Raw genomic sequence first — 21,964 nt, 5'->3', positions numbered from 1 at the left:
GTGTATGTTTGGTTGAAATTTTTGATGGGAAGCTATTAAAACTTTTCCTTGTGGCCGGTCCATCAGGCCAAAACACAGTTTTTCAAAATGTTTCATTCCCTGAAATATTCCAAATTTTCTACTTTTCATCCCAGTTTGGGATCCGGGATTTCCCTGGCGACGGGAGGCCTGGTTGGCGACTGGCTTGCCCCAGTAGTCTTCAGACAACATCCAGTGCGTGTGATCTGGAATGGATCATGACCCCCGACCACCCCATCTCATCTAACCTCTTTCCCTGGTCCCCTGCACTTGCTGGTTTTTCTAGTGGCTCTGTTAGCACAGGCCCATCAATGCCTAAGCAGGGGACCCAACTTCCCCGGCATCACCAGGCCATCTCTCAGCTGGCTGGTTAGCCCAGCAAGCTTCACGCCAGGCTTCTCAGGAGACAGGGAAGCTCAGAGCAGGGGAATGGAGAGGAAGAGCTGCCAGATTCTCACCCTGATCTCTCCCGGGACGGCTTTAGCAAAGCTTTTGACACGGTCTCCCACAGTATTCTTGTCAGCAAGTTAAGGAAGTATGGGCTAGATGAATGCACTATAAGGTGGGTAGAAAGCTGGCTAGATTGTCGGGCTCAACGGGTAGTAATAAATGGCTCCATGTCTAGTTGGCAGCCGGTGTCAAGTGGAGTGCCCCAGGGGTCGGTCCTGGGGCCGGTTTTGTTCAATATCTTCATAAATGATCTGGAGGATGGTGTGGATTGCACTCTCAGCAAATTTGCAGATGATACTAAACTGGGAGGAGTGGTAGATACGCTAGAGGGGAGGGATAGGATACAGAAGGACCTAGACAAATTGGAGGATTGGGCCAAAAGAAATCTGATGAGGTTCAATAAGGATAAGTGCAGGGTCCTGCACTTAGGATGGAAGAATCCAATGCACCGCTACAGACTAGGGACCGAATGGCTAGGCAGCAGTTCTGCGGAAAAGGACCTAGGGGTGACAGTGGACGAGAAGCTGGATATGAGTCAACAGTGTGCCCTTGTTGCCAAGAAGGCCAATGGCATTTTGGGATGTATAAGTAGGGGCATAGCGAGCAGATCGAGGGATGTGATCGTTCCCCTCTATTCGACACTGGTGAGGCCTCATCTGGAGTACTGTGTCCAGTTTTGGGCCCCACACTACAAGAAGGATGTGGATAAATTGGAGAGAGTCCAGCGAAGGGCAACAAAAATGATTAGGGGTCTAGAGCACATGACTTATGAGGAGAGGCTGAGGGAGCTGGGATTGTTTAGTCTGCAGAAGAGAAGAATGAGGGGGGATTTGATAGCTGCTTTCAACTACCTGAAAGGGGGTTCCAAAGAGGATGGCTCTAGACTGTTCTCAATGGTAGCAGATGACAGAACGAGGAGTAATGGTCTCAAGTTGCAATGGGGGAGGTTTAGATTGGATATTAGGAAAAACTTTTTCACTAAGAGGGTGGTGAAACACTGGAATGCGTTACCTAGGGAGGTGGTAGAATCTCCTTCCTTAGAAGTTTTTAAGGTCAGGCTTGACAAAGCCCTGGCTGGGATGATTTAACTGGGAATTGGTCCTGCTTCGAGCAGGGGGTTGGACTAGATGACCTTCTGGGGTCCCTTCCAACCCTGATATTCTATGATTCTATGATCTATTCCCAGTTTGTCAGATGTACAATAGTGAAGCTGGGCAGCGTCTGTGTTTAACGTGGGGACTGCCCGAGGAGCGATCTCCCTGCTGGGTTGGAGTGAGGTACGTGTGCTGCCTCCAGCCCGTCTGGGCTACCAATCAGGCCAGTGGCCTTTGCAGCTCCAGGGGCTGTCTCCAGGAGCCTTGCCCCCAGAGATGGTTTGCTGTGGGAGGGGGAAGGTCAGCCCCCATCTGCTCTGGCCCTCGGATCTGGCTCTTTAATTAACCACAGAGCTGTTTGGAGGGTGCTGCCAGATGCCCAAATACAACAGCTCCGTGGGAACGTGTGAGCTGGAGACCAGCTGTGCCCTGCCTTGCCCCTTGGGTGGGCAGGTACACTGGTGCCAGGGGAACGTGAGATGCCCCCTTCCGGGCTGGTAGTGTCTTTGCACTGGTGCAAATGATGGCACCAGGAGAGTCCGGGCCCCAGCCAGTGACCCCGGCTAGCAGCAGAACGGGCACGCCCAGACAGTGGCTATTTGTGAGCTAGCTGGGGCTGGCAAGGAGGTGCCTGTTTCTTGGGCTCAGCCAATAAGCTGCCAGCAGAGCATCCATCCGGCCCTTTGGCACCAGCTGAGCTCAGTCACTGCTGCATTGCACCTGGAGTGACCACCGCGCCCTTCCCACACATAGCAGGCGGAGTGTTGCAATACTTTGCCCTGTCGCAGCCCAGGGCTGACACCAGCGGTGGCTCTGGGGATGTGGCCTCATTCAGCCTGGGGTCCCGGCGTGCAGAGGGTTAGCTGTGTGGGTCTCTGTGCTGGCTGGCTGTGGGGCAGAGGAGTCCCCGTCCCCCAGGCACGTGGACAGGCAACCAGGGGCCTTTTGCTTTGCCCTGGACAACTGGGCCCAGAGCTGTGCTGGGACCAGAGAGAGCTGCCCGATCTCCTCGCTCTTTTGTAATGATGCGGCTTCTGGCAGGACACTACTGAGAATATCCATTCAGGACAAATTGCTTAGAGCAGAGCAGTCACAGCCTAAGGCTGGGTGTCCTTTATTATTAAGGCACGCCAAACCAGCCAAACAGAGAAGACTTGGGTTTTACCCCACTGGCTAACCAGAAGTCATACAAGCAATTCCCTTAGATACTCCAATTTCCTAGTATCACCATCAGCGCCGCTCCTTAAGGGGGTGAATGGTTATGAAAACCAATACCCCAGTAAAAGAAAAAAGTTTCTCCCAATTGTAACAATGCTGGTTCTGGCGGGACCCAACTGAGAGTGCCAATTCAGGACAAACTGCTTAAAGCAGGGCAGTTACAGCCCAAGGCTGGGGTTTTTATGCACACCAAGGCAAACCAAACCAGCCGGACAAAAAAGACTTTGTTTTACCCCACTGGCTAACCACAAGTCACACAAGCAATTCCCTTAGACACTCCAGTTTCCCAGTATCCCCATCAGTGCCACTCGTTAAGGGGATAAATGGTTATGGAAACCAATACCCCAGTAAAAGAAAAAAAGGTTCTCGATCCCAAAGGACCAAGCCCCAGACCAGGTCAATATAACAGTCAGATCTTACTCACAAATCACGCTGTTGCCAGTCCTTTAGAATCTAAAATCTAAAGGTTTATTCATAAAAAGAAAGAAATACAGATGAGAGCTAAAACTGGTTAAATGGAATTAATTACGTACAGTAACGACAAAGTTCTTGTTTAAGGCTTGTAGCAGTGATGGAATAAATTTTAATTTGCTCTAGAGAAACATCTTCCTGAGCCTTATCAAACGCCAGATTCACTTCTGAGATACCAGACAGACACTCAGAATTTTTTTCCACATATGCACTGCTTCTTTGCACAGACAAACAGCCATCTTCCTCAGACAAACATTTGGAGAAACCCTCCACAGGCAAATCCTTGCCCCTAATAGACACAGGTTCAGGATTATTTCTTTCCTGTGACTGGTTTATCTCAACCTGACTGAACAAAGCTTTAATATCATCCCCAATCAAAAGATCCTTAGGCAATAATTTTCTTACACCAGCTATAACTTCATGTCTAACACCGTTCTATTCAAGATGGATTCTGGCTAAAGGCACACTTACAGTAAACTCATAGAGGATTACAATATTCAGACTCTCATTTGGTAAATAATCTTCCTATTTGACATGATCTGCTTTAACAAGAGTGATGTCAGAATCTGTAATTTGCCCTAAACAGCTTTTACCATTGACTTTTACATTCTGTACACAATTTATGGGGTTACCTTAACCCGAGCTCACAGTAAAAGCATTTACATAAAAGGTGGCAGTGTTGGGGGAAAAAATGGTTACACACAGACAACTGCTTAGAGTCAAACAACATACCAACATTGTTACAAACTGGATAGATTCTATCCCCATCTTTGTTGTTGAGAGGGACTGGATTTTCAGTATGATACAGTTCCTGTTGTTCTTTTATTCTCTTGAGTTGGAGCTTAAGTCTGTCCTCTTTAGACTTAGCTTCTAGTTCCTGCTATCGAATATATGCCATTTTTTGTTCATGTTCAAAACACAGGTGTTCTCTTTCAGTAACTTCTCCTTCCATATCATCTATTTTTTGCTTTTGTTCAAGTTCTAGCTGCTGGTTTCTCACTGCAAGCATTTTCGCTGGGTCTGCTTCCTTATCACTGGCAATTAACAGATTTTTCAGTTCCTGCTCTGGGTCCTTTTGCTTAAAATACAACCCTCTCTGTAAGCACAATTCTTCCAGGCTTTTTCTGTCAGGATCTTGATCATGGATCACTCATGGTAACTGATTTTTAACCCTTAAACTCTCCAATATCAAAATTAAATTTTGACAAGTGTGTGATTCTGATCCAAAAACCCAGTTAACCTGTGATAATGTGTATCCAAGCACGAATACACCACTGTAACAATGCGGCCTCTGGCAGGACACTACTGAGAGTATCCATTCAGGACAAATTGCTCAGAGCAGGGCAGTCACAGCCCACGGCTGGGTGTCCTTTATTATTAAGGTACGCCAAACCAGCCAAACAGAGAAGACTTCGGTTTTACCCCACTGGCTAACCAGAAGTCATACAAGCAGTTCCCTTAGACACTCTAGTTTCCCAGTATCACCACCAGCACCACTCCTTATGAGGGTGAATGGTTATGAACATCAATACCCCAGTAAAAGAAAAAAGGGTTCGCCCGATCCCAAAGGGCCAAGCCCCAGACCCAGGTCAATGTACCAGTCAGATCTTACCCACAAATCATGCTGTTGCCAATCCTTTAGAATCTAAAAGTTAATTCATAAAAAGAAAGAAATATAGACGAGAGCTAAAACTGGTTAAAGGGAATTAATTACATACAGTCATGGCAAAGTTCTTGGTTCAGGCTTGTAGCAGTGATGGAATAAACTGCACGTTCAAATCAAGTCTCTAGAGTACATCCACACTTGGATGGGTCATTCAGTCCTTTATTCAGAGCTTTAGTTTGTAGCAAAGTTCCTCCAGAGGTAAGAAGCAGGATTGAAGACAAAACAGAGGGGTTTCCAGGGCCTTTTATATTCTTTCTTTTGTGGGCGGAAACCCCTTTGTTCTCCTATGCAAAATCACAGCAACAAGATGGAGTTTCAGAGTAGCAGCCATGTTAGTCTGTATTCGCAAAAAGAAAAGGAGTACTTGTGGCACCTTAGAGACTAACCAATTTATTTGAGCATAAGATGGAGTTTGTAGCCACATGGGCAAGTCACATGTCCATGCATGACTCTTTACAGGGAGAGCTGCCATTGCTCACATGCTACCTTGAACGTTTCCAGGAAGACTTCTCATATGGATTGGAGTCTCCCAAGGTCCATTGTTAGTTAAGTGTTTCTTGATTGGGTGCTTAATCTGAAGAGTCCCTTCTCAGTAAGATGGCCAAATGCTTCACTGGTGCTACTCAGAATCAAACACATTGAGATACAAGTACCTAGCCAATATTTATAACTTCAAATATAAAAATGATACATGCATACAGATATCATAATCATAACCAGCAAATCATAATCTTCTCATAGACACCTCACTCGACAACCTTTGTACAATATTTGCTGCAAATATATAACAGTGGTTGCAACAATGATCTATACGGTTACAGTTCATGTCAATAACGTCACACTTGCCCTGGGAGGTGGGGCCCAGGGTAGGGGTGGGGCCACGCCACCCTCCCTCCCCATCTTCAGTCTGACCCCCACAGAGTGATGGGGCTCTCCTCCGGCTGGGGGTGTCTGCAGGCAGGTCTGCCACCACAGGGGGTGCGGGAGGGGAGATTGTGCTATCCCCCACCGACAGGGACTGGCTGCTCTCCCTGGGAGCCAGCATCTCGCCTGGGGGAGCAATCATAACATCTGGGGCTCTCCAGGACTCTGGAGCTGGCAAAGCTCCACCCTGCCCAGCCCCTGCAGCTGGAGCTCTGTGGTGGGAGAGAGGGGGCAGAGAGGCTCTAGAGTACGGGGGTGGTCACTCCGGAGCAGGCATGGCGGACAGGTCAAGGAGAAGCAATCACACAGCGGGAGGGGATTGATCCTGAAATCCCTCCAGCCCAGACAAATGCCAATGTGGCTCCCCCGCAGCCTGACCCAGCTGGGGTGAGCACCCCCACCACCATTGCCAGGGGGCAGGGAGTGCACCTGGCACCAAGGGCCCTTGGTGCCCACACGCTGTTTCTGGCATTGCTGTGCCAGCGGGTGGCTGGGCGAAGTGCCCGAAGCTGCCTGCGGGGTCTGAAGAGTGGGCACCCAGGCTGGAGCAGGGAGAGGGGCTTCTTCGGGCGATGCCCAAGCTGTGCCGTGCAGCGAGGGGTGACGTGCAGGGCATGTCTCCGGAAGCTCCCTGTGAGGTGCTGGACATGGTGGGGGGGCTGCTGTGGCGCAGCCTGCTGAGGCGCAGCCTGCTGAGTCTGTGAGGTGGTGGGATTGGAGTGCCAGCGCCCTGGATAATACACTGCAGGGGACGCTGGCAGGGCGAGTGCCAGCATCGCCCTCAGAGAGCTGGTGTCGGGGGCGGGGGGCTGGCTGACCGGTAATGCCAGCGCAGATGGGGCAATCACCATTCCTCCTTCCGGGCAGCCTCTGATCACTGCTGGGGAGGGGTGGTGCCCCCAGGATGGTGCTGTACGTTGCTCGGGGCACGAGGCTCAGATGGGGAAGTTGGCCTCTCACCACAGCTTCAGGTGTAGGCAGGCCAGGGCAGCCAGCCAGGGCATCGCCTGGCCTCCCTCAGGCCCGTGGAGTCCGTCACACTGTGATTCTTGGTTATGGGGGCTCTGGCATGCACCCAGCTCCTTCCCCCAAGCCCTGCAGGGGGCGATGTCATGGCAGCACTGATGCCAGCACCCTGGGAAATGCGGCCGGCTGGTTCTGGCCTGGCACAGAAACGTTTCCAAAGAAATCTTGCCGCCGAGGGAAAAAGTGGTTGCTGCACGTTTAACACCAGCTGCTGTATCGCCGTAGCACCGGTCTCAGTCTGCTGCACGCCACCCTGGCACCTGGGGGGCATCAGCACAGCTGTGGATGTGGGTGTGACCTGGGGCTGGATTATCGGTGGGAGGCAGGGCAGGACTGGGGCATTGGCATAGCCATGGAGGGGACCCAAGGCTGGAGGACCGGGGGGTTGTAGGGCAGGACTGGGGGCATTGGCAGGGACGGGACGGTCCGGGCGCCAGGCTGGGATTCAGCCTCGCGGGGACGGTCCGGGTGCTGGGCTGGGACTGGGCCCCACTGGGATGGTCTGGGCGCCGGGCTGGGATTCAGCCTCACGGGGATGGTCTGGGCGCCGGGCTAGGACTGGGCCCCGCTGGGACGGTCCGGGCGCCGGCCTGGGACTGGGCCCCGCTGGGACGGTCCGGGCGCCGGCCTGGGACTGGGCCCCGCTGGGACGGTCGCTGGGAGCTGGTCACTGAGCAGGCTGGAGTGCTGAGGTTCTTTGAAGAGCTTTATCTGCCTCTCCCTTTCCTTTCCCGCGTCCCTCCGGCGCACTCAGCGCCCCCGGCTGCAGCCGGCTGCTGTGTCCGGCAGCTCAATCTCCATATAAGGAGCTCGCTCAAAGCTTTTCGACTTCAGTGCATTTTTGTCCATTTCCAACTCGGGCAAAGGCTGTCAACCCAGCCCTCAGCTCCCGAACCCCCTGGGCTGCCCCCGGCTCCCTCGGGGAAAGCCCCCTGTGGGGAGGGCTAGCGTCTGGCCGTGCCCCTGCGCCTGTGGCTGGTCACTCGGCTGGCCTGGGCCTGAGGGAAAAAACAGGGGAGTCAGAACCAAAGTGAAAAACTGGCGCTGCACCCTGCTGGGGAACATGCCCCGGGCCCTGGGGTACTGCACTGGGGCCGCTCCCCACTGGGGAGCCATCCCACAGACCAGTTGAGAAGCCCAGGGTTCTGCTGGCATTGCCCGTGGCGACCTACTGGCTGGCACGGTCAGGTGCATGCGGAGCAGGGGCCCCTCCGTGGGTGCCGGCAGCGGCATGGCTGATCCGTAGGCCTGGCTCCAAGCAGTTCCCCTCACCAGGCCCCTTTGTCTTTCAGGGCGGCGATCCCTCTCTTGGACCCTGACACTGGGCTCTTGGTGGTGGCTGGAAAGGTGAGTGCTGGGAGAGCAGGGGGGCCATGCTGCAGCTGTTGTCATGGGGAGCCGGAGCTCTCCTTGGGGGCCCTGGGGCTCTCACTCCGAAGCATTTGGGCCAGGAGTATGGTTCCTCCCTAGTTCCCTTGGTGGGGTTCAGCTGAGCAGGGCCCCCTTGTTCTAAACCCCTCTGCTCCCCCTTAGGTGAGGTTGGGTGCACCGCTAGTCCACTCCAGTGGGGGGCGTCACTGCCGTGTCCCCTTATGGGGTGTCCCCAGGCGAGGGGTCTCGCTCCATCCCTGGGGTGGAGGCAGCAGAATTTCACTGTCCCTGAAGCCTCCTGCTCCCTGGCCCCACAGCGGCTGGTGTGTCCAGGCGAGAGGTGGCTGCAGCGGTGCCAAGCCGGGGCGGGGGCAGCCCGTTGTGCCTGCCCGGGGCCTGTGTGGGCGTTTGGGCCCTGCCATCTTGTTTCTGTTTTCAGGGTGAAAATCTCCTCTACTGCTTTGAAGTGTGCCCCTCGCTGCCAGCCCTGATGCCGGGTGAGTCTCCATCTAGCGGCCACCCCGCGCTTCCCTTCCCAAGCTCCGTGGGACCTGGGGTGCCTTGGGGACTGCTCTCAGGCTGTGGGAAGGGCTGACATGGCAGAGGGGAAGCAGCCCGCTTCTTTGGGGTGAGGCCTGGGTATTGAGGTCCTCTTGACTGCCCCCACAAGGGACCCTCTGATATTATCCTGTGGGCTCAGTCCACCCAAGCAGCGCTCCAATAACCCGCGGGACGTCCTAGAATGCTGTGAGCTGTGTATAGTCTAAGGGCTGAGCCGGCCCCAAGCCTGGTGACAGGGAATGGGTGAGACCCCAGGCAGTCCCTGACACAGGGCACAGTGCTATGCCACACCCCGAGGGTATGCCTGGCCGATGCATTCAGTCAGTCTCCGTGGGCGCAACAGGCAGGGGGCTGCTCAGTGGGACCCCCTGTGCGGGGTGCGCTGGGAATGGCCGGGCAACACAGTGGATCCCCTGTCCTTGGGGACAGCTTGGGGCGGGCAGGAACCAAGAATGCCAGGGAGGAGGCCCGCTAACAGAGCGGCCGTGCAGCCTGCAGGGCACGCAGGGTCACGCTTGGGGGGCAGGTTCCTGGAGGGGCTGCCCTGGAAACAGAGTCCTAGGAGAATTGGACCTGGGGCGGGGGAAGAGCAAGCAGGTCCCTGGATGTCAGGGGCCACCTATGGCAGCGCAGTGAGCCACGCCAGCCAGTGGCAGGGGGATCACCTAGCCGCAGTATGAGGGGCCCCGGGGGCTGGCCTGGGACGGGGAAAACTCTGGGACCACTCAAGAGTTCTCGCCCCGTCTGCCTGTGTGCTAGACTGGCCCTGAGGCACCCCGATTGCCCCCACAGCTGCTGCCTGGTTTCGTCGGGTCAGCGTGCCAGGGTCTCCTGCCCGTGCCCCGGGATGGCTGATTGGGGAGCTTGGTCTGTAATTGCGCTGGGCACGGATGTCAAGCGAGCGACAAGTCTGCGAGGCAGTGCTGGGTTTGAAAGCATGACGAGCCGCAGTGCCCGAGGGCCAAATTCAGTGGGGCTGGAGCGCGTACGTAATGGGAAGGCCTGTCCTGACTGGGGTCTGGCAGGGCTGGGGTCCAGCAGGGCTGGGGTCCGTGTGCTTACCCCAGATGGCTCTGACGCCAGTAAATAGCCGCTGATAGTCCTGCAGGCCACCCGGCCTCTCCAGCTGCCCTCCAGGCGATGGGCAGTGCAGCCCCACTCACACCGTGTCTCCATTTCCTGCTAGTGACCCAGTATCTGACGGAGGGCAAGGCCAAAGGCGCCACCCTGGTGCCAAAGCGGGCGCTGGACGTCATGTCCTGCGAGGTGCTCAGAGTCCTGCAGCTGACCGACAGCTTCATTGTTCCCATCAGCTACACGGTGCCCCGCAAGGTGAGCCCTGGGCATGGAGGAGCTCTCAGGATATCTGGCAGCCCTGTGCCACCAGGCTCTGTCCCTTCGCTCCCAGGAGCACATGGCTCAGCTTGTCCCCCGCAAACCCCAGGGGGCAGGTGCGTCCAGCTACCCTGGGTACTGAAGAGCAGGATTGAGTCTTACCGTGCACCCCACCTCCACAGTGACCCTCCTGTGCAAGTGCTGAGCCCTGGAGCTGGCAGGGGGGAGTTCCCTGGCTGCCACTGTTCCCTCTAAGCTGTGCGCGTGTGTACACGCACACAGATCTTAAACCCCGCGCACAGGGTGAAACCCCGCGCGCACAAAAAATGAAATACTACAACGGAGCCAGGCCGAAATATCATTTACGGGCGACTTTTGACATTGTTTGCCTGCCATCTATCAACACAGCCAGATTCTACTAGCTGGCAAGGCGGGGAAAGGGATAATGTATAAGCATTTTATTCGCTTGGGTGCATTTGCCTCATGGCACTCAAATTTGAACACTGCTTCAAAAATTTGCACAGAAGAAATTTTTTGCACACACGGCCTGTCAAAAATTAGAGGAACATTGCTGGCTGGGGCCTTTTTTGAGTGGGAAAATGTTTTGTCCCCAAAACGGCCCGTCTTTTAAACCAGACGTTTTGTGGGAAAACTTGAATTTGAAAAATAGTTTTCAAAAATGTTACCGAGGTTTTTAACTCCCCCCACCACCCCAAATCTAACTAAACAACAGAAACAAGTTGAACATTTCCAAATAGTTTGCAGCTAAACCCATCTACTGCGAGCAGCTCTCCGTCCGACCAGCCGCCAAGTGCCCCAGGCTGCTCCTGGCCCCACAAGCAGAACGACGCACCTTTTAGCTGCAGTCTATTTATCACCCCGAGCCATCAGTTCATAGGACTCCTTTTTTTGACTCTCCTCTTCTGAATGAACCAGCAGCTGTCTCTAGCCAGAGACTGCCCTATTTCATAGCACCGGTCTGGTCCCATCCAAATGGCTCAGAGGATGGGATAGAACTTGACTGATTTGCGGAGGAGGGGTAATCAAACACGGATAATCATTAGAAACACTTTTCCTTACTGGATCTCAACGTTCTTTGCAAAGTATTACCTGCATTTCACAGATGGGGAAGCTGCGGCAGAGAGGTGGGGTAGTGACTAGGCTGAGGTCATCCAGTGGCAAAGCCAGGAATGGAACCCAGGTCTCCACCCACTGGGCCGCATTGCCACCCCAACTAGCTAGTTGAGATGGGCTGCAGTGCCAGGCTGTCTAGGGCACATCCCTGTTTGCTGTCTAATACACCCTCCTGGCTCTATCTCCTTCTCTATCTCCTGGCTCTCTCAAGGCCCTTTTAATGAGTGACCGCTTCCAACACCCTGGGGAGGGAGCTACGTTGTATCAGGGCCATTTTTCAATTGGGGAAACCAAGACATGGAGCTGTGGCGGTGCACATTGTCAAACACGGCTTCCGATTCGGAGTGGCTCAGTGTTCAGTCGGAGACCCTGGGGCCTGGTTTTCAGAGCGGCTCCATCAGGTGGAGTTCTGGGCACTCAGCACTTCTAAAAATAAGGCCCAAGGTGTTGTAAGCTGGGCCCCTCACAACCAGGGGCCTGCCCTGTTGGACCCCCCTTCTGGAGAAGTGTCTGCTGGCACAGTCACCCCGTAACCCTGGAGCAAGGCTGGGACCAGAGCTCCTGTCTGCCAGCCTCAAATCATGCACCCAACGGGGCATCCCCCAGGGACGGGAAACCCCTGTGACTCCTGTGTCAACTCCCCCTCTGTGCCAAGTGCACAGGGATCCAGTGCCGATGGCTGGGCACCCATAGCGAAGGGAGCATACCATCTCCTGGTGCCGTGAGGTGGGGCTTTCTGAAGGGATTGGTGAGGAGGAGGGGGTCACTGCCGGGGCGCCGAAGCATCTGCAGGCCCGCTGGACATATCGGCTGTAGCACAGTGAGAGGCTTCCCAGGCACAGGGGGGCTGGCTCAGGGTGGGGGGGGCTGCGGACCCTCAATTCTCTGAGGGGGAGAGGGTGCAAAGCCCCAGAAGCGGCCCCCTGCCTGGTTTTTGCAGCTGCTCCTTTCCTGGGGAAAGCTGGAGGCTGCGTTTGGGACTCCAGGTCGGGGTGCAGATCCCCTGGCATAGCAGGCAGCTTTAGGGAGCTCCACGCAGCGAGGCTGTGTCCTTGCCCAGTTCCCTCCGACGGCCAGGACTTCCCCGCACCAGGGAGCTTCAGGGGATGTTCCACTGAGCAAGATAAGAGGGCCCCAGGAGTCCCGCACAGGGTTCATGCTCACAGGGATCATCCTGCCAGGGGCGAGACCATGCCAGCCCTTCCCTGGCGCATGCTCACTCAGCGCCACTTACAGCTTGTGTCTCTTCCAGTCCTTGCAGGAGTTCCACGAAGATCTGTTCCCAGACTCCACTGGGCCCGTCCCCGCGGTGTCAGCACAGGACTGGTGGGCAGGGGACAACAAGCAGGTACCCACCCAGCTGTTGACTTGACCTTCGGAGACCCGGGGTGCCCGAGGAGAGGCACTTCTACAGCTTCTCTCCATTGCTACCGTTCCATTGGTGCTGGGGGTGCGAGCCTGCCCCCCCCGTTGATGCTAGTGGTATAAGCCCCCCCATTGGTGCTGGTGGCATGAGGCCCTCCCATTGGTGCCAGTGGTTTAAGCCCCCCCATTGGTGCTGGTGGCATGAGGCCCTCCCATTGGTGCCAGTGGTTTAAGCCCCCCCCCCCCGTTGGTGCTAGTGGTATAAGCCCCCCCATTGGTGCTGGTGGCATGAGGCCCTCCCATTGGTGCCAGTGGTGTAAGCCCCCCCCCATTGGTGCTAGTGGTATAAGCCCCCCCATTGGTGCTGGTGGCATGAGGCCCTCCCATTGGTGCCAGTGGTGTAAGCCCCCCCCCGGTTGGTGCTAGTGGTATAAGCCCCCCCATTGGTGCTGGTGGCATGAGGCCCTCCCATTGGTGCCAGTGATATAAGCCCCCCCATTGGTGCCAAGGGTGTGAAGGCTCCCTGTTGGTGCTGGTGGTGTGAGGCCTCCCCTGTTGGTGCCAGGGTGTGAGCGCCTGCCTGTTGGTGCTAGTGGTGTGAGTCCCCCCTATTCGTACCGGGGTACAAGGGCCTCCCTGTTGGTGCCATTGGTGTGAGCCCTGCCACCCCACACTGATGCTGGGGGTGTGAGGCAACCGGGCTACCGTGGCATTCACTGATGAGGCTGGTCACCGCCAGGGCAGGTCTCCAGGATGTGGCGTTTTGGAGCCAGCGCCTTGTCTGTTCCTACCATCACTGAGCCAGGGGTGGTAGTGCTGGGACCCCCCCACCATGTAGAGCAGGCTGGGGGTCCTGCCCCCCTGGGTGACCGTTCTGGGGAGTGCTGCCCTCTGCAGGCTTCAGAGAGCCCCCTGGGGGGCGATGGGGGTTGGGGTGGCAGCCATGGTGCTGGGCAGTGACCCTCTGCTGCTGCCCATCAGGTGGAGAAGATGAGCCTGAACCCCGCCCGCAGGCCCCAGGAGACCTTCACCTCCTGCCTGTTTCCCCCTGCCCGGCGTGAGGAGCCCGTGCCACCGGCTGCCCAGCATCTTGCTGCCCGCTCTGGGGACATGGACAGAAGCGTGAGTGCTGGGCCTGGCTGGAGCTGCCAGCCCACAGGGCAGGGGCTGCCTCGGGGTCCCACACACTGACACATCCCTGGGGCACTGCCAAGCTCCCAGCGTGCACTGGGGTGTGGGGCACACCTGGCCTGGGGGACGTGGGGCAGTCACCCCAGAACCTGGGTGGGGCTGTGCAGGGTAGCACAGGAGTGAGGGCATGGCCATAGCAGCTGCAGGGCCAGGACTGTGACAAACGGCCACGGTAGGGGTTGGGGGGGGGGCATTAGTGTCATGTGGGGTGAAAGGCTTGTGGGGGGCGGAGACAGGTCTGGATCCCACATCCCTGCCAGGGTCTGAGCGCTATAACCCCACACGCTGCCCCTTTGATCCCAACTGGCAGCGCCCCACCTCTACCAATGCCTTCCAATCCTGACCTGCCCCCCAGCTCTGCCAACCTTCCACCCCCAGCTCTGCCAGCACCCTCCAATCCTGACCTGCCCCCCCAGCTCTGCCAGCCCTGCCCCCCCAGCTCTGCCAACACCCTCCAATCCTGACCTGCCACCCAGCTCTGCCAGCCCTGAGCCCCAGCTCTGCCAATGCCTTCTAATCCTGGCCTGCCCCCGGCTCTGCCAACCTTCCACCCCCAGCTCTGCCAGCACCCTCCAATCCTGACCTGCCAGCCCTGAGCCCCAGCTCTGCCAATGCCTTCTAATCCTGGCCTGCCCCCGGCTCTGCCAGTCCTGCCCCCGGCTCTGCCAGCCATGCCCGACCTCTGCCAACACCCTCCAATCCCAGCCTGCCCCCCAGCTCTACCAGCCCTGCTCCCAGCTCTGCCAGCCCTGCCCCCACCTCTACCAACACCCTTCAATCCCGACCTGCCCTCCAGCTCTGCCAACACCCTCCAATCCAATCAGCAGCCCCTGGCTGTTCTAGCCCAGCATCAGATTCTCCCAGCTACCCACCATCCCCTGATGACTCCTAGGAGCTGCAGCTCCCATCGCCCCTGGGTTGGCATCTGACCACTGGCTGGTTCCCTGCCTGGCTGCGTTGGGTGGAGGGCAGGGGCTTTGGCCAGGCTGTTTAACCCCCTGACTCCCTGTGGGGTCTGTTCTTCCCCACAGGAAGGCAGCAGCCTCTCGTCTCCCCCCAGCTCCCTGAGCTCTCCCTCCAGCTCAGCCCCATCTCTCTCCACCGCCAGCCCCAGTCAGAAGTCCCTGCAGAGCATTCTGGGTAAGTGGGAGCGGCCGCTCAGGGGGGCGCGGGCGTTTGGCTAGGCGGGTGCAGCCTGGAGCCAGGCACTAGGTGGCCGCCACGCCCAGGGCACTCTGCCATCTCCTGGAAGATGGGCAGGGAGAGGAGCAGCAGCTGGCGCCTGGCTCTTCCTCGGCCCAGGCAGGCGGCCAGAGCTGGGGATGGTCCGTGAGGCCCTGCCCTGGTTGGGGGCAAATCCCTCACTCCTGCCCTCGTCCCCCACAGGGCCCAGCTCCAAGTTCCGTCACACCCTGGGGACACTGCTGCCCCGCGGCACCCACATCACCAACCTCAAGGGGCTGAACCTCACCACGCCAGGGGAGAGCGACGGCATCTGCGCCAACCGGCTGCGCGTCGCCGTCCCGCTGCTGTCAGCAGGCGGGCAGATCGCCGTGCTGGAGGTAGGTGCGCGCCCAGGCTGGGCGCTGCTGGGACGTGCCACGGCATGGGTGCGGGGTGGGCCCTGGGAGGGCAAGCTTCCCTGCCAGAGTGCCTCCACCCTGCCACCCTGGGGCTGAAAGAGCCCTGGCCTGCTCTGCTGCCCGCTGCCCAAAGGGAGCGGCTGGAAGCACTGCTGAGACTGCATTCCCTGGCTGGCCCAGCCCCTGGCGCTGTGGAATCACGCAGGAGACCCAGTGGGGCTGGACTCCCTGGTGTGGGGCCTAGCTCTCCACAGCCGGCCCCACTCTGACAGCTCAGTGTGCTGCAGGGACATCTCCCCGAGGAGATCACACATGTGGGGTGAGAACTCTGGTGTCAAAACCTCCAGCCCTGCCAGCCTGCACTGAAGGGGCGCTCGCCTAGGTGGTAGCAATAGTGGGTCTGTAATCCCCTGTGTGGGCCAGCCACTAGAGGGCACTGTCGCCCACACACTGCTGCCACTGTGGCTCATCACCTGTGGCCTGGGGAGGGTGGTGCTGAGATGGCGGGGAGGGGAAGCGAGGTGTCATCCTCCCCACCGCGGCACGCCTGGGGATGGGGGTGAAGGTAATGGAGCTGCCGCGCTGCATTGACTGCGGGATTCTGCTGCAGCTCTCCAAGCCGGGCCGGCTCCCCGACACGTCCGTGCCCACCATTGAGAATGGGACGCCGGTCGCAGACTTCTGCTGGGACCCCTTCGACCTGCAGCGCCTCGCAGTCGGTGCGTGAACTCTCTATCCTCCCCTAACGCCCAGCTCCTCGCTGCCAGCTGCAGGTGTGGGGCTGTGCTGCTGGCCTAGGAGAACTCTCCTCATTCCAGGCCCATGTCCAGGGCTGCCCGGTGCTCTCCCCCCGCCAGGACACACTGTTAAGATCAGCAGTCCCTCTTCACTGCCCTTCTCTGGCAGTCTTCCTCCACAGATCTCCAGTGCGCTTTGTAGACCTTCAGTAAGCCCCCAAAACCTTCCCCCGCCTCAGCCACAAAGGGAATCTGTGTAATCCCATTTTACGGGTGGGGAAACTGAGGCACAGTTTCTATCCCTTGCCCAAGATCAGCCAGGTGGCAGAGCCCGGAGTAGAATCTCTTAATTCCCAGCCCTGGGATCTAGTCCCCCTGTTCCCCGTTACTGCTGGATCTTCTCTCATAGGCTAGTGAGTTCCTGATCTTTTCGGTAATCGCTACATGAGCAGTGTGATCTAGTGGTTGTATCAGGACCCGTCAGGCGGGTTGGGTTCTAGTCCCAGCTTTGCCGTTGACGTGCTGGGTAGCCACGGGCCAGTCACTGCTGCAGGACTGGGTTCCTGTGAAATGAGGCTGATGCCACTGAGTCCAGCAGAATACGCACGTTTCCGAAGTATTGTTGCCATTGCCAGATTTCAGCGGGTGATTAAAACAGGCCAAGCAATCTCTGGGAAATGCCAGGGGGAGATTTTTAGGAATGGTTGAAAATGAAGTTTCAGCAGTTTTTAAAACATGCTGGGGGCCACTCGGGGTGTGGGCACATTTCGGGACGTCCTGCTGCCCCGGCCCCTTGTCCTTCCCAGAGCACAGCTGGCATCCCTGATCTTTGCCTGCCCAAGGCCCCAGCGTCCCAAGGGGCAGAGGCTGTTAGCACCCGGCTCATTCTTTGTCTCTGTTCGGCCACCTCGGGCGTTCAGCTGGCGACGATGCCAAGATCCGACTGTGGCGAGTCCCCCCGGGAGGGCTGCAGGAGACGCTGCTGGAGCCTGAGGCCGTGCTCAGAGGTAAGGGCTGTGGGAGCGTCTGTGGTGCTGGCAGACAGGGAGAGGCTCCGAGTGCATCTCTCTGTCCATGGCGGGCTGCAGTGCCCGGCCTGCCGGCTGGGTTTACCTGGCCCGCCCCGCAGTCATGCTGTGCTGGAGCGAAGCTTTCCCTTAAGCTGATGAGCCCATCTCTAAGCTGGGGCTTCAGAGCAAACCATCCGGAGGGGACGGGAGTGTGTCACTGCTGAAGAAACAGGGCCCCAGGATTTGCCAGCTGGCTGGCTCCCTTGGCGGGGCGCGGGTGCTGTCACCGCTCTGTCCCTCTAACCAGGCCTGGTTTCAGTAGCCCGGGCTCGCTGGCTCCTTGCTCTGGGCTTCGCACGCCGGGGGCTCTGAACAGAGCGCCTGTCGCACCCTGGCTCCCTTGCCCACGCCAGGCCATGGAGATCTTCTCTCTCTCTTCCCCAAGGTCACACGGAGAAGATCTACTCCCTCAAATTCCACCCCCTGGCTGCAGACATACTGGCTTCCTCCTCCTACGACATGAGCGTGCGGATCTGGGACCTGCAGGCGGGCAAGGAGAAGCTGTGCCTGAGGGGGCACCGAGAGCAGGTAGGGGGCGAGCGAGGCCAGGGCAAGGGCCAGGAAAAGAAGTCACCACAGGCAGATGAGGCCTGCAGCTCCCCCACACTGCAACAGCCCCACGCAGCCCACGCGGGAGGGGAGGGCGCAGTCAGTGACGTGGGCTGTTGCTGCCGGAGAAATACGCAGGGCTTTTTAAAATGCATAAACATCTGCAGCCGGCCATAGCCGCGGAGATGGGAATCCCCCGCAGCCCGCTGTGGGCTGCACCTTCAGAAAGCTAAACCCCTCCTGAGAGATGGTCAGTCCCAGAGTGCTCCCTCGGGACGCCAAGCCAGACAAGCGCGCCAAGAACACAGGGGACAGCTTGTGTCTGGCAGCTGGGGTGTGTGAGCCCTCCGTGCGCCAGGGGCCAGCCCAGAGATGCACGCAGCGGGGTAGCTTCCTCCAGCCAGATCCTTCCAGATGAGCTCGGCACTGGCCCGCTCCCAGACCAGCCTGACTCTCCGGGCTGCAGCGCCTGCCCGTCCTGGCTGCTGGCGCGTGCCCAGGGCAACACCAGGCAGAGCTCAGGCTGCAGGGGTGTACCCTCCAGTCGCCGTCCCAGGGTCAATCTGGATGAAGGCAGGGTGTGAGCGGAAAGCCCAGGAGCCGTACTGTGAAGCAGTGCTGACAGTGCATGTACCCCATGCCCCCACAGCGCTGAGTCCTGGGGTAGCACGGTCAGAACAGAGGCACTGCATCCTAACCGGCCTTTGCCAGCTTGCAGCCATGCCAGCCAATGTCTCAGCCGAACCACCGAGCCTCATGGCGGCGGTGCTGGGAGGGCCCTGCCCACGGCCGATCCCCGCGCTTGGGACAGGGCTCTGGACAGATGGGACTGCATTGGCAGGGGGTGGGAATCAGCACTGTTTGCCTGTGGGCATGAGGGGGGCTGGGACCTGAGCTAATGGAGCCCCTCTGTCTGTGGGGCTGCCGGGCCGGATCCCACCCTGCATGCCCTCAGGATTCCTGTCCCCAGCTGGTGTGGTTCAGGAGCACAGGCCAGCCTGGCGTGCCCAGAGCCACATCCCCGTGCTGGCGCCAGGCTGCGCGGGACACACTGGGCGTGGGCCACAAGGGGAAGGCTGGCATAGCTGAACTGGTTTAAACTGGCATGGGTTTAGCATGGGAGCGAGGCCTGGCAGAGGCAGCCACAGTGGGTCCGTGGCTGTCCTGGCGTGGGGCTGGGCCCCCTTCTCCGGCGCACACAGGCTGATTCAGCTAGCGGGCCCCCTGCTGATTCTCCCCTTGCCTCCAGAGGTCCCTCCTCTGCCATGATCCATGCTGCCCCACTCTGCTTTAACCCTTCCAGTGCTGAGCTCGCAGCCTCTCCCAAGCTGGCTCCTCACGGTCACAGCTTGGATTGGGGCCCCAGCCTGCCACCCCATCGCTGCCAGGCCCTTCCCTGCTTACCATGCTCGGTGAACACCACGCAGCCGGTGCCCAGGGCTGGGACATGCGTGATGCAGGCCGTGGGTGTCTTTCAGATCCTCAGCATGGCTTGGAGTCCGGATGGCCGGAAGCTGGCCACGGTCAGCAAGGATGGCAGAGTGCGGGTCTATGCGCCCCGCCAGTCCCTGCAGCCCGAGCAGGTGAGGGGTCGGTCGCTTCCTCCTGGGGGGTGGAGAGGAGGGCATGACAGAGCCAGGGCTGTGGGGGGACCAGGAGGGAGCTGGCTGCGGGGCACAAGGGTCCCTGGGGGGGTGTTTGGCCAGCAGCAGCGGGAGTGGGCTACAATGTGCTCTGCTGTGCCCAGCCAGTTGTGTGCTCCCACTCCTGACTCCCAGTCCCACCCCGAATTTGCCCTGTGCAGCCCATTCCCCTTTGCCACCGGCCAGGGTCGAGGCAGCTTTACAAGAAGTGTTGGGGGCGTAGGCCTGGGAGTCACGGTTCTCTCCCCCAACAGGAAGGCCCCGGCCCCGAGGGCGGGCGAGGTGCACGGCTGGTCTGGGTCTGTGGTGGCCGCTACCTGCTGGTGTCTGGCTTCGACAGGTAAGGGCTGGTGCTGCGTCCCCGGGCCATCAGTCACCTGCGCGGGTCATGGCCCTGCGATAACGTCCATTGCCATGGTCCTGGGAGTGCAGCCACCTCTGGGGGAAAGACGGCAGTTGACCCCACATGCGGGCCGTGGAGCTGAACACTGGGTGGCTCCGAATTGCACTTATCACTGGTCCCAGCAGGGCCTGTGCCCTCAGCCAGGCTGTGCCGCCTGCTCCGCAGGGCAAGGCTCCGGAGCGAGGGATGCTAGCTTCGTGCCAGTGCCTGGAGCAGCATGGCACCCACGCCCTCCCCAGAGGAATCACCCGGGGGCGCAGTCACTTCCTGGCTGGCCGTGCTGCAGAGTCCCAGCTTGGATGACTGCTCTGCTGGGGACCCCAGCTCCACTTGCCCTGCGGAGCCAGGGGTTACTGGTGGGCAAAGCAGGGCTTCACTTCCTGTCCTAAACCGCTGCTGCACCCTGGCCCTGCCGCCCCATGGGGCTGCATTCCCGAGGGGGCCACGCACTCCCTGGGATGCTGGGGCCGGTTTGTGGAGGAAGCCCCAGGGGGTCCCTGGAGACCAGGTGGGAGCCTTGTGAGAGGTGGCCCCAGCGAGGGGCCCAGGAGACAGGGTCACCTGCCATTCTGCAGGAGATCTCCCCGCCAGGAGCCAGGCCTGGGCCCTGAAGCCAGCTCCATCCGCCTTACTCTGCACCTGGCCTTTATCTAGACACCAGGCCAACACCCTGGCGCTGTGTCCATCTCCCTGCTGCCTGGCCTGCAAATTCTTGTGTCCCGGCTCCCCTGCCCGGCCCGGTGCACCTCTTGACTGGGAGGCAACCACAGCCTGAGCCGAGCCAGCCCCCATGCCACGTGGCCTCCTGCATGGCAGTGCCCCAGGAATGGGATCGCCAAGGGAGCAGCATCTTCTCACAGGAGGGCGAGGGCAGCTGTGTGGTGAGCTGGCCACGTGTCCCGCTGATCTGTGCCATGTTCTCCACACAGCCGCAGTGAGCGCCAGCTGTACCTGTCTGACGCAGCGTCGCTGGCAGCCGGGCCCCTGGCGGTGTTGAGCATCGACACAGCTCCCTCCACCCTCATCCCCTTCTACGACCCGGACACCAGCGTGGTCTTCCTCACCGGCAAGGTGAGTGTCTGGGGGCGGGGCAGCTCAGCCAGTTCGCATGGACAGGGCATCTGCCAGCTCCTGCCAGTCCTGCCGGGGGCTGGGCATAGGAGCCAACCTGGAGGTGAGTTGCAGAGCGAGGCCCGGGTGGAGCCAGGAGCGTGACTGGGGTGTTCCCAGGGCTCGGACCGACAGGGCCCATCATTCTCTCTCCATTGTCACTGCGGGTGGCACATCCTGGCTGAGCTGCCAGGCCTCAGGCTGTGCCAGGAGTACCAGTGGGGCAGCCCTGGGCCAATGGGCAGTCAAAGAGCCTGTGGCCTTGGAGAAAGGGCTGAGCAGCGTCTGGGCTCTGCCTGTCCCACAGGGCCTGGCACATGGGTGTGGACCTGCTAGCTTCGTGCCAGTCCCTGGAGCTGCACGGCACCCACGCCCTCCCCAGAGGGACCACACGGGGGGTCGGTCACCTGGCTGGGTTGCGTGGCTGGCCATGCTGTACAGTCCCAGCTTGGCTGTCCCATAGGGCCCTGGCACATGGGTGTGAGCCTGGGAGAAGCAGTGCCCGGCAGCTTAGCAGGGAGTGCCCCTGTGCCCGGCCGCTGGGGCATCAGTGGCCACGCTCTGTTTGGAGCAGGGGGTCTCCAGAGGGCTGGGCCCCAGGATGATGGAGTGGAGTCTCCCTGCATGGGGGAGAAGCTCCCTGCCTGGGTCCCCTGTTGGGAGGCTCTTGGCCCGGACAGCCCCACGGGCTCCGTCCCACAGTGGCCAGGCTTCAGGCCGTGCTCTCCTTGCAGCTGGCCCTGGAGGCCTGGGGGCTGCTCCTCCTCTGGGTCCCGCCCGGGAGCCTCCCCACAGCCCATTGCCTCCCTCCCCGTGTCACCATGGGGCTGCTGCATCCTGGCTGGCTCACCACACACTGCACCTCCATGAGAGCACCAGGAGAACACGGCCTGGCCGCACCCCATACGTCGCCAGCTCTCCCCTCATGCAACTCTCCTTGGCCTTGGCATTTAGGGCGACACAAGAGTCTTTGTTTATGAGGTGGTCACCGAGGCGCCCTTCTTCCTGGAGTGCAACAGCTTCACCTCCAGCGACCCACACAAGG

The 21,964-nt window shown here is 59.1% G+C and overlaps 1 protein-coding gene across 1 annotated transcript in view; it reads left to right on the top strand.

Moving 5' to 3' along the window:
* CORO7 (coronin 7) overlaps positions 1-21,964 on the top strand; it is a 182,763-nt gene that overhangs the window by 154,830 nt on the left and 5,969 nt on the right. The window contains exons 10-23 of the mRNA XM_074965691.1: positions 8,160-8,214; positions 8,678-8,735; positions 9,986-10,131; positions 12,521-12,616; positions 13,615-13,755; positions 14,856-14,964; positions 15,211-15,386; positions 16,018-16,126; positions 17,065-17,151; positions 17,600-17,742; positions 19,242-19,346; positions 19,661-19,746; positions 20,739-20,880; positions 21,874-21,963. Of these exons, the coding sequence (XP_074821792.1) occupies positions 8,160-8,214; positions 8,678-8,735; positions 9,986-10,131; positions 12,521-12,616; positions 13,615-13,755; positions 14,856-14,964; positions 15,211-15,386; positions 16,018-16,126; positions 17,065-17,151; positions 17,600-17,742; positions 19,242-19,346; positions 19,661-19,746; positions 20,739-20,880; positions 21,874-21,963 (1,543 nt within the window). The remainder of the gene's footprint in view (positions 1-8,159; positions 8,215-8,677; positions 8,736-9,985; positions 10,132-12,520; positions 12,617-13,614; positions 13,756-14,855; positions 14,965-15,210; positions 15,387-16,017; positions 16,127-17,064; positions 17,152-17,599; positions 17,743-19,241; positions 19,347-19,660; positions 19,747-20,738; positions 20,881-21,873; position 21,964) is intronic.

The sequence above is a fragment of the Natator depressus genome, chromosome 10, assembly GCF_965152275.1.
Source record: "Natator depressus isolate rNatDep1 chromosome 10, rNatDep2.hap1, whole genome shotgun sequence".
Lineage (NCBI taxonomy): Eukaryota > Metazoa > Chordata > Testudines > Cheloniidae > Natator > Natator depressus.
The sequence above is the reverse complement of the archived record's forward strand: the minus strand, read 5'-3'. Positions and strand labels throughout refer to the sequence as shown.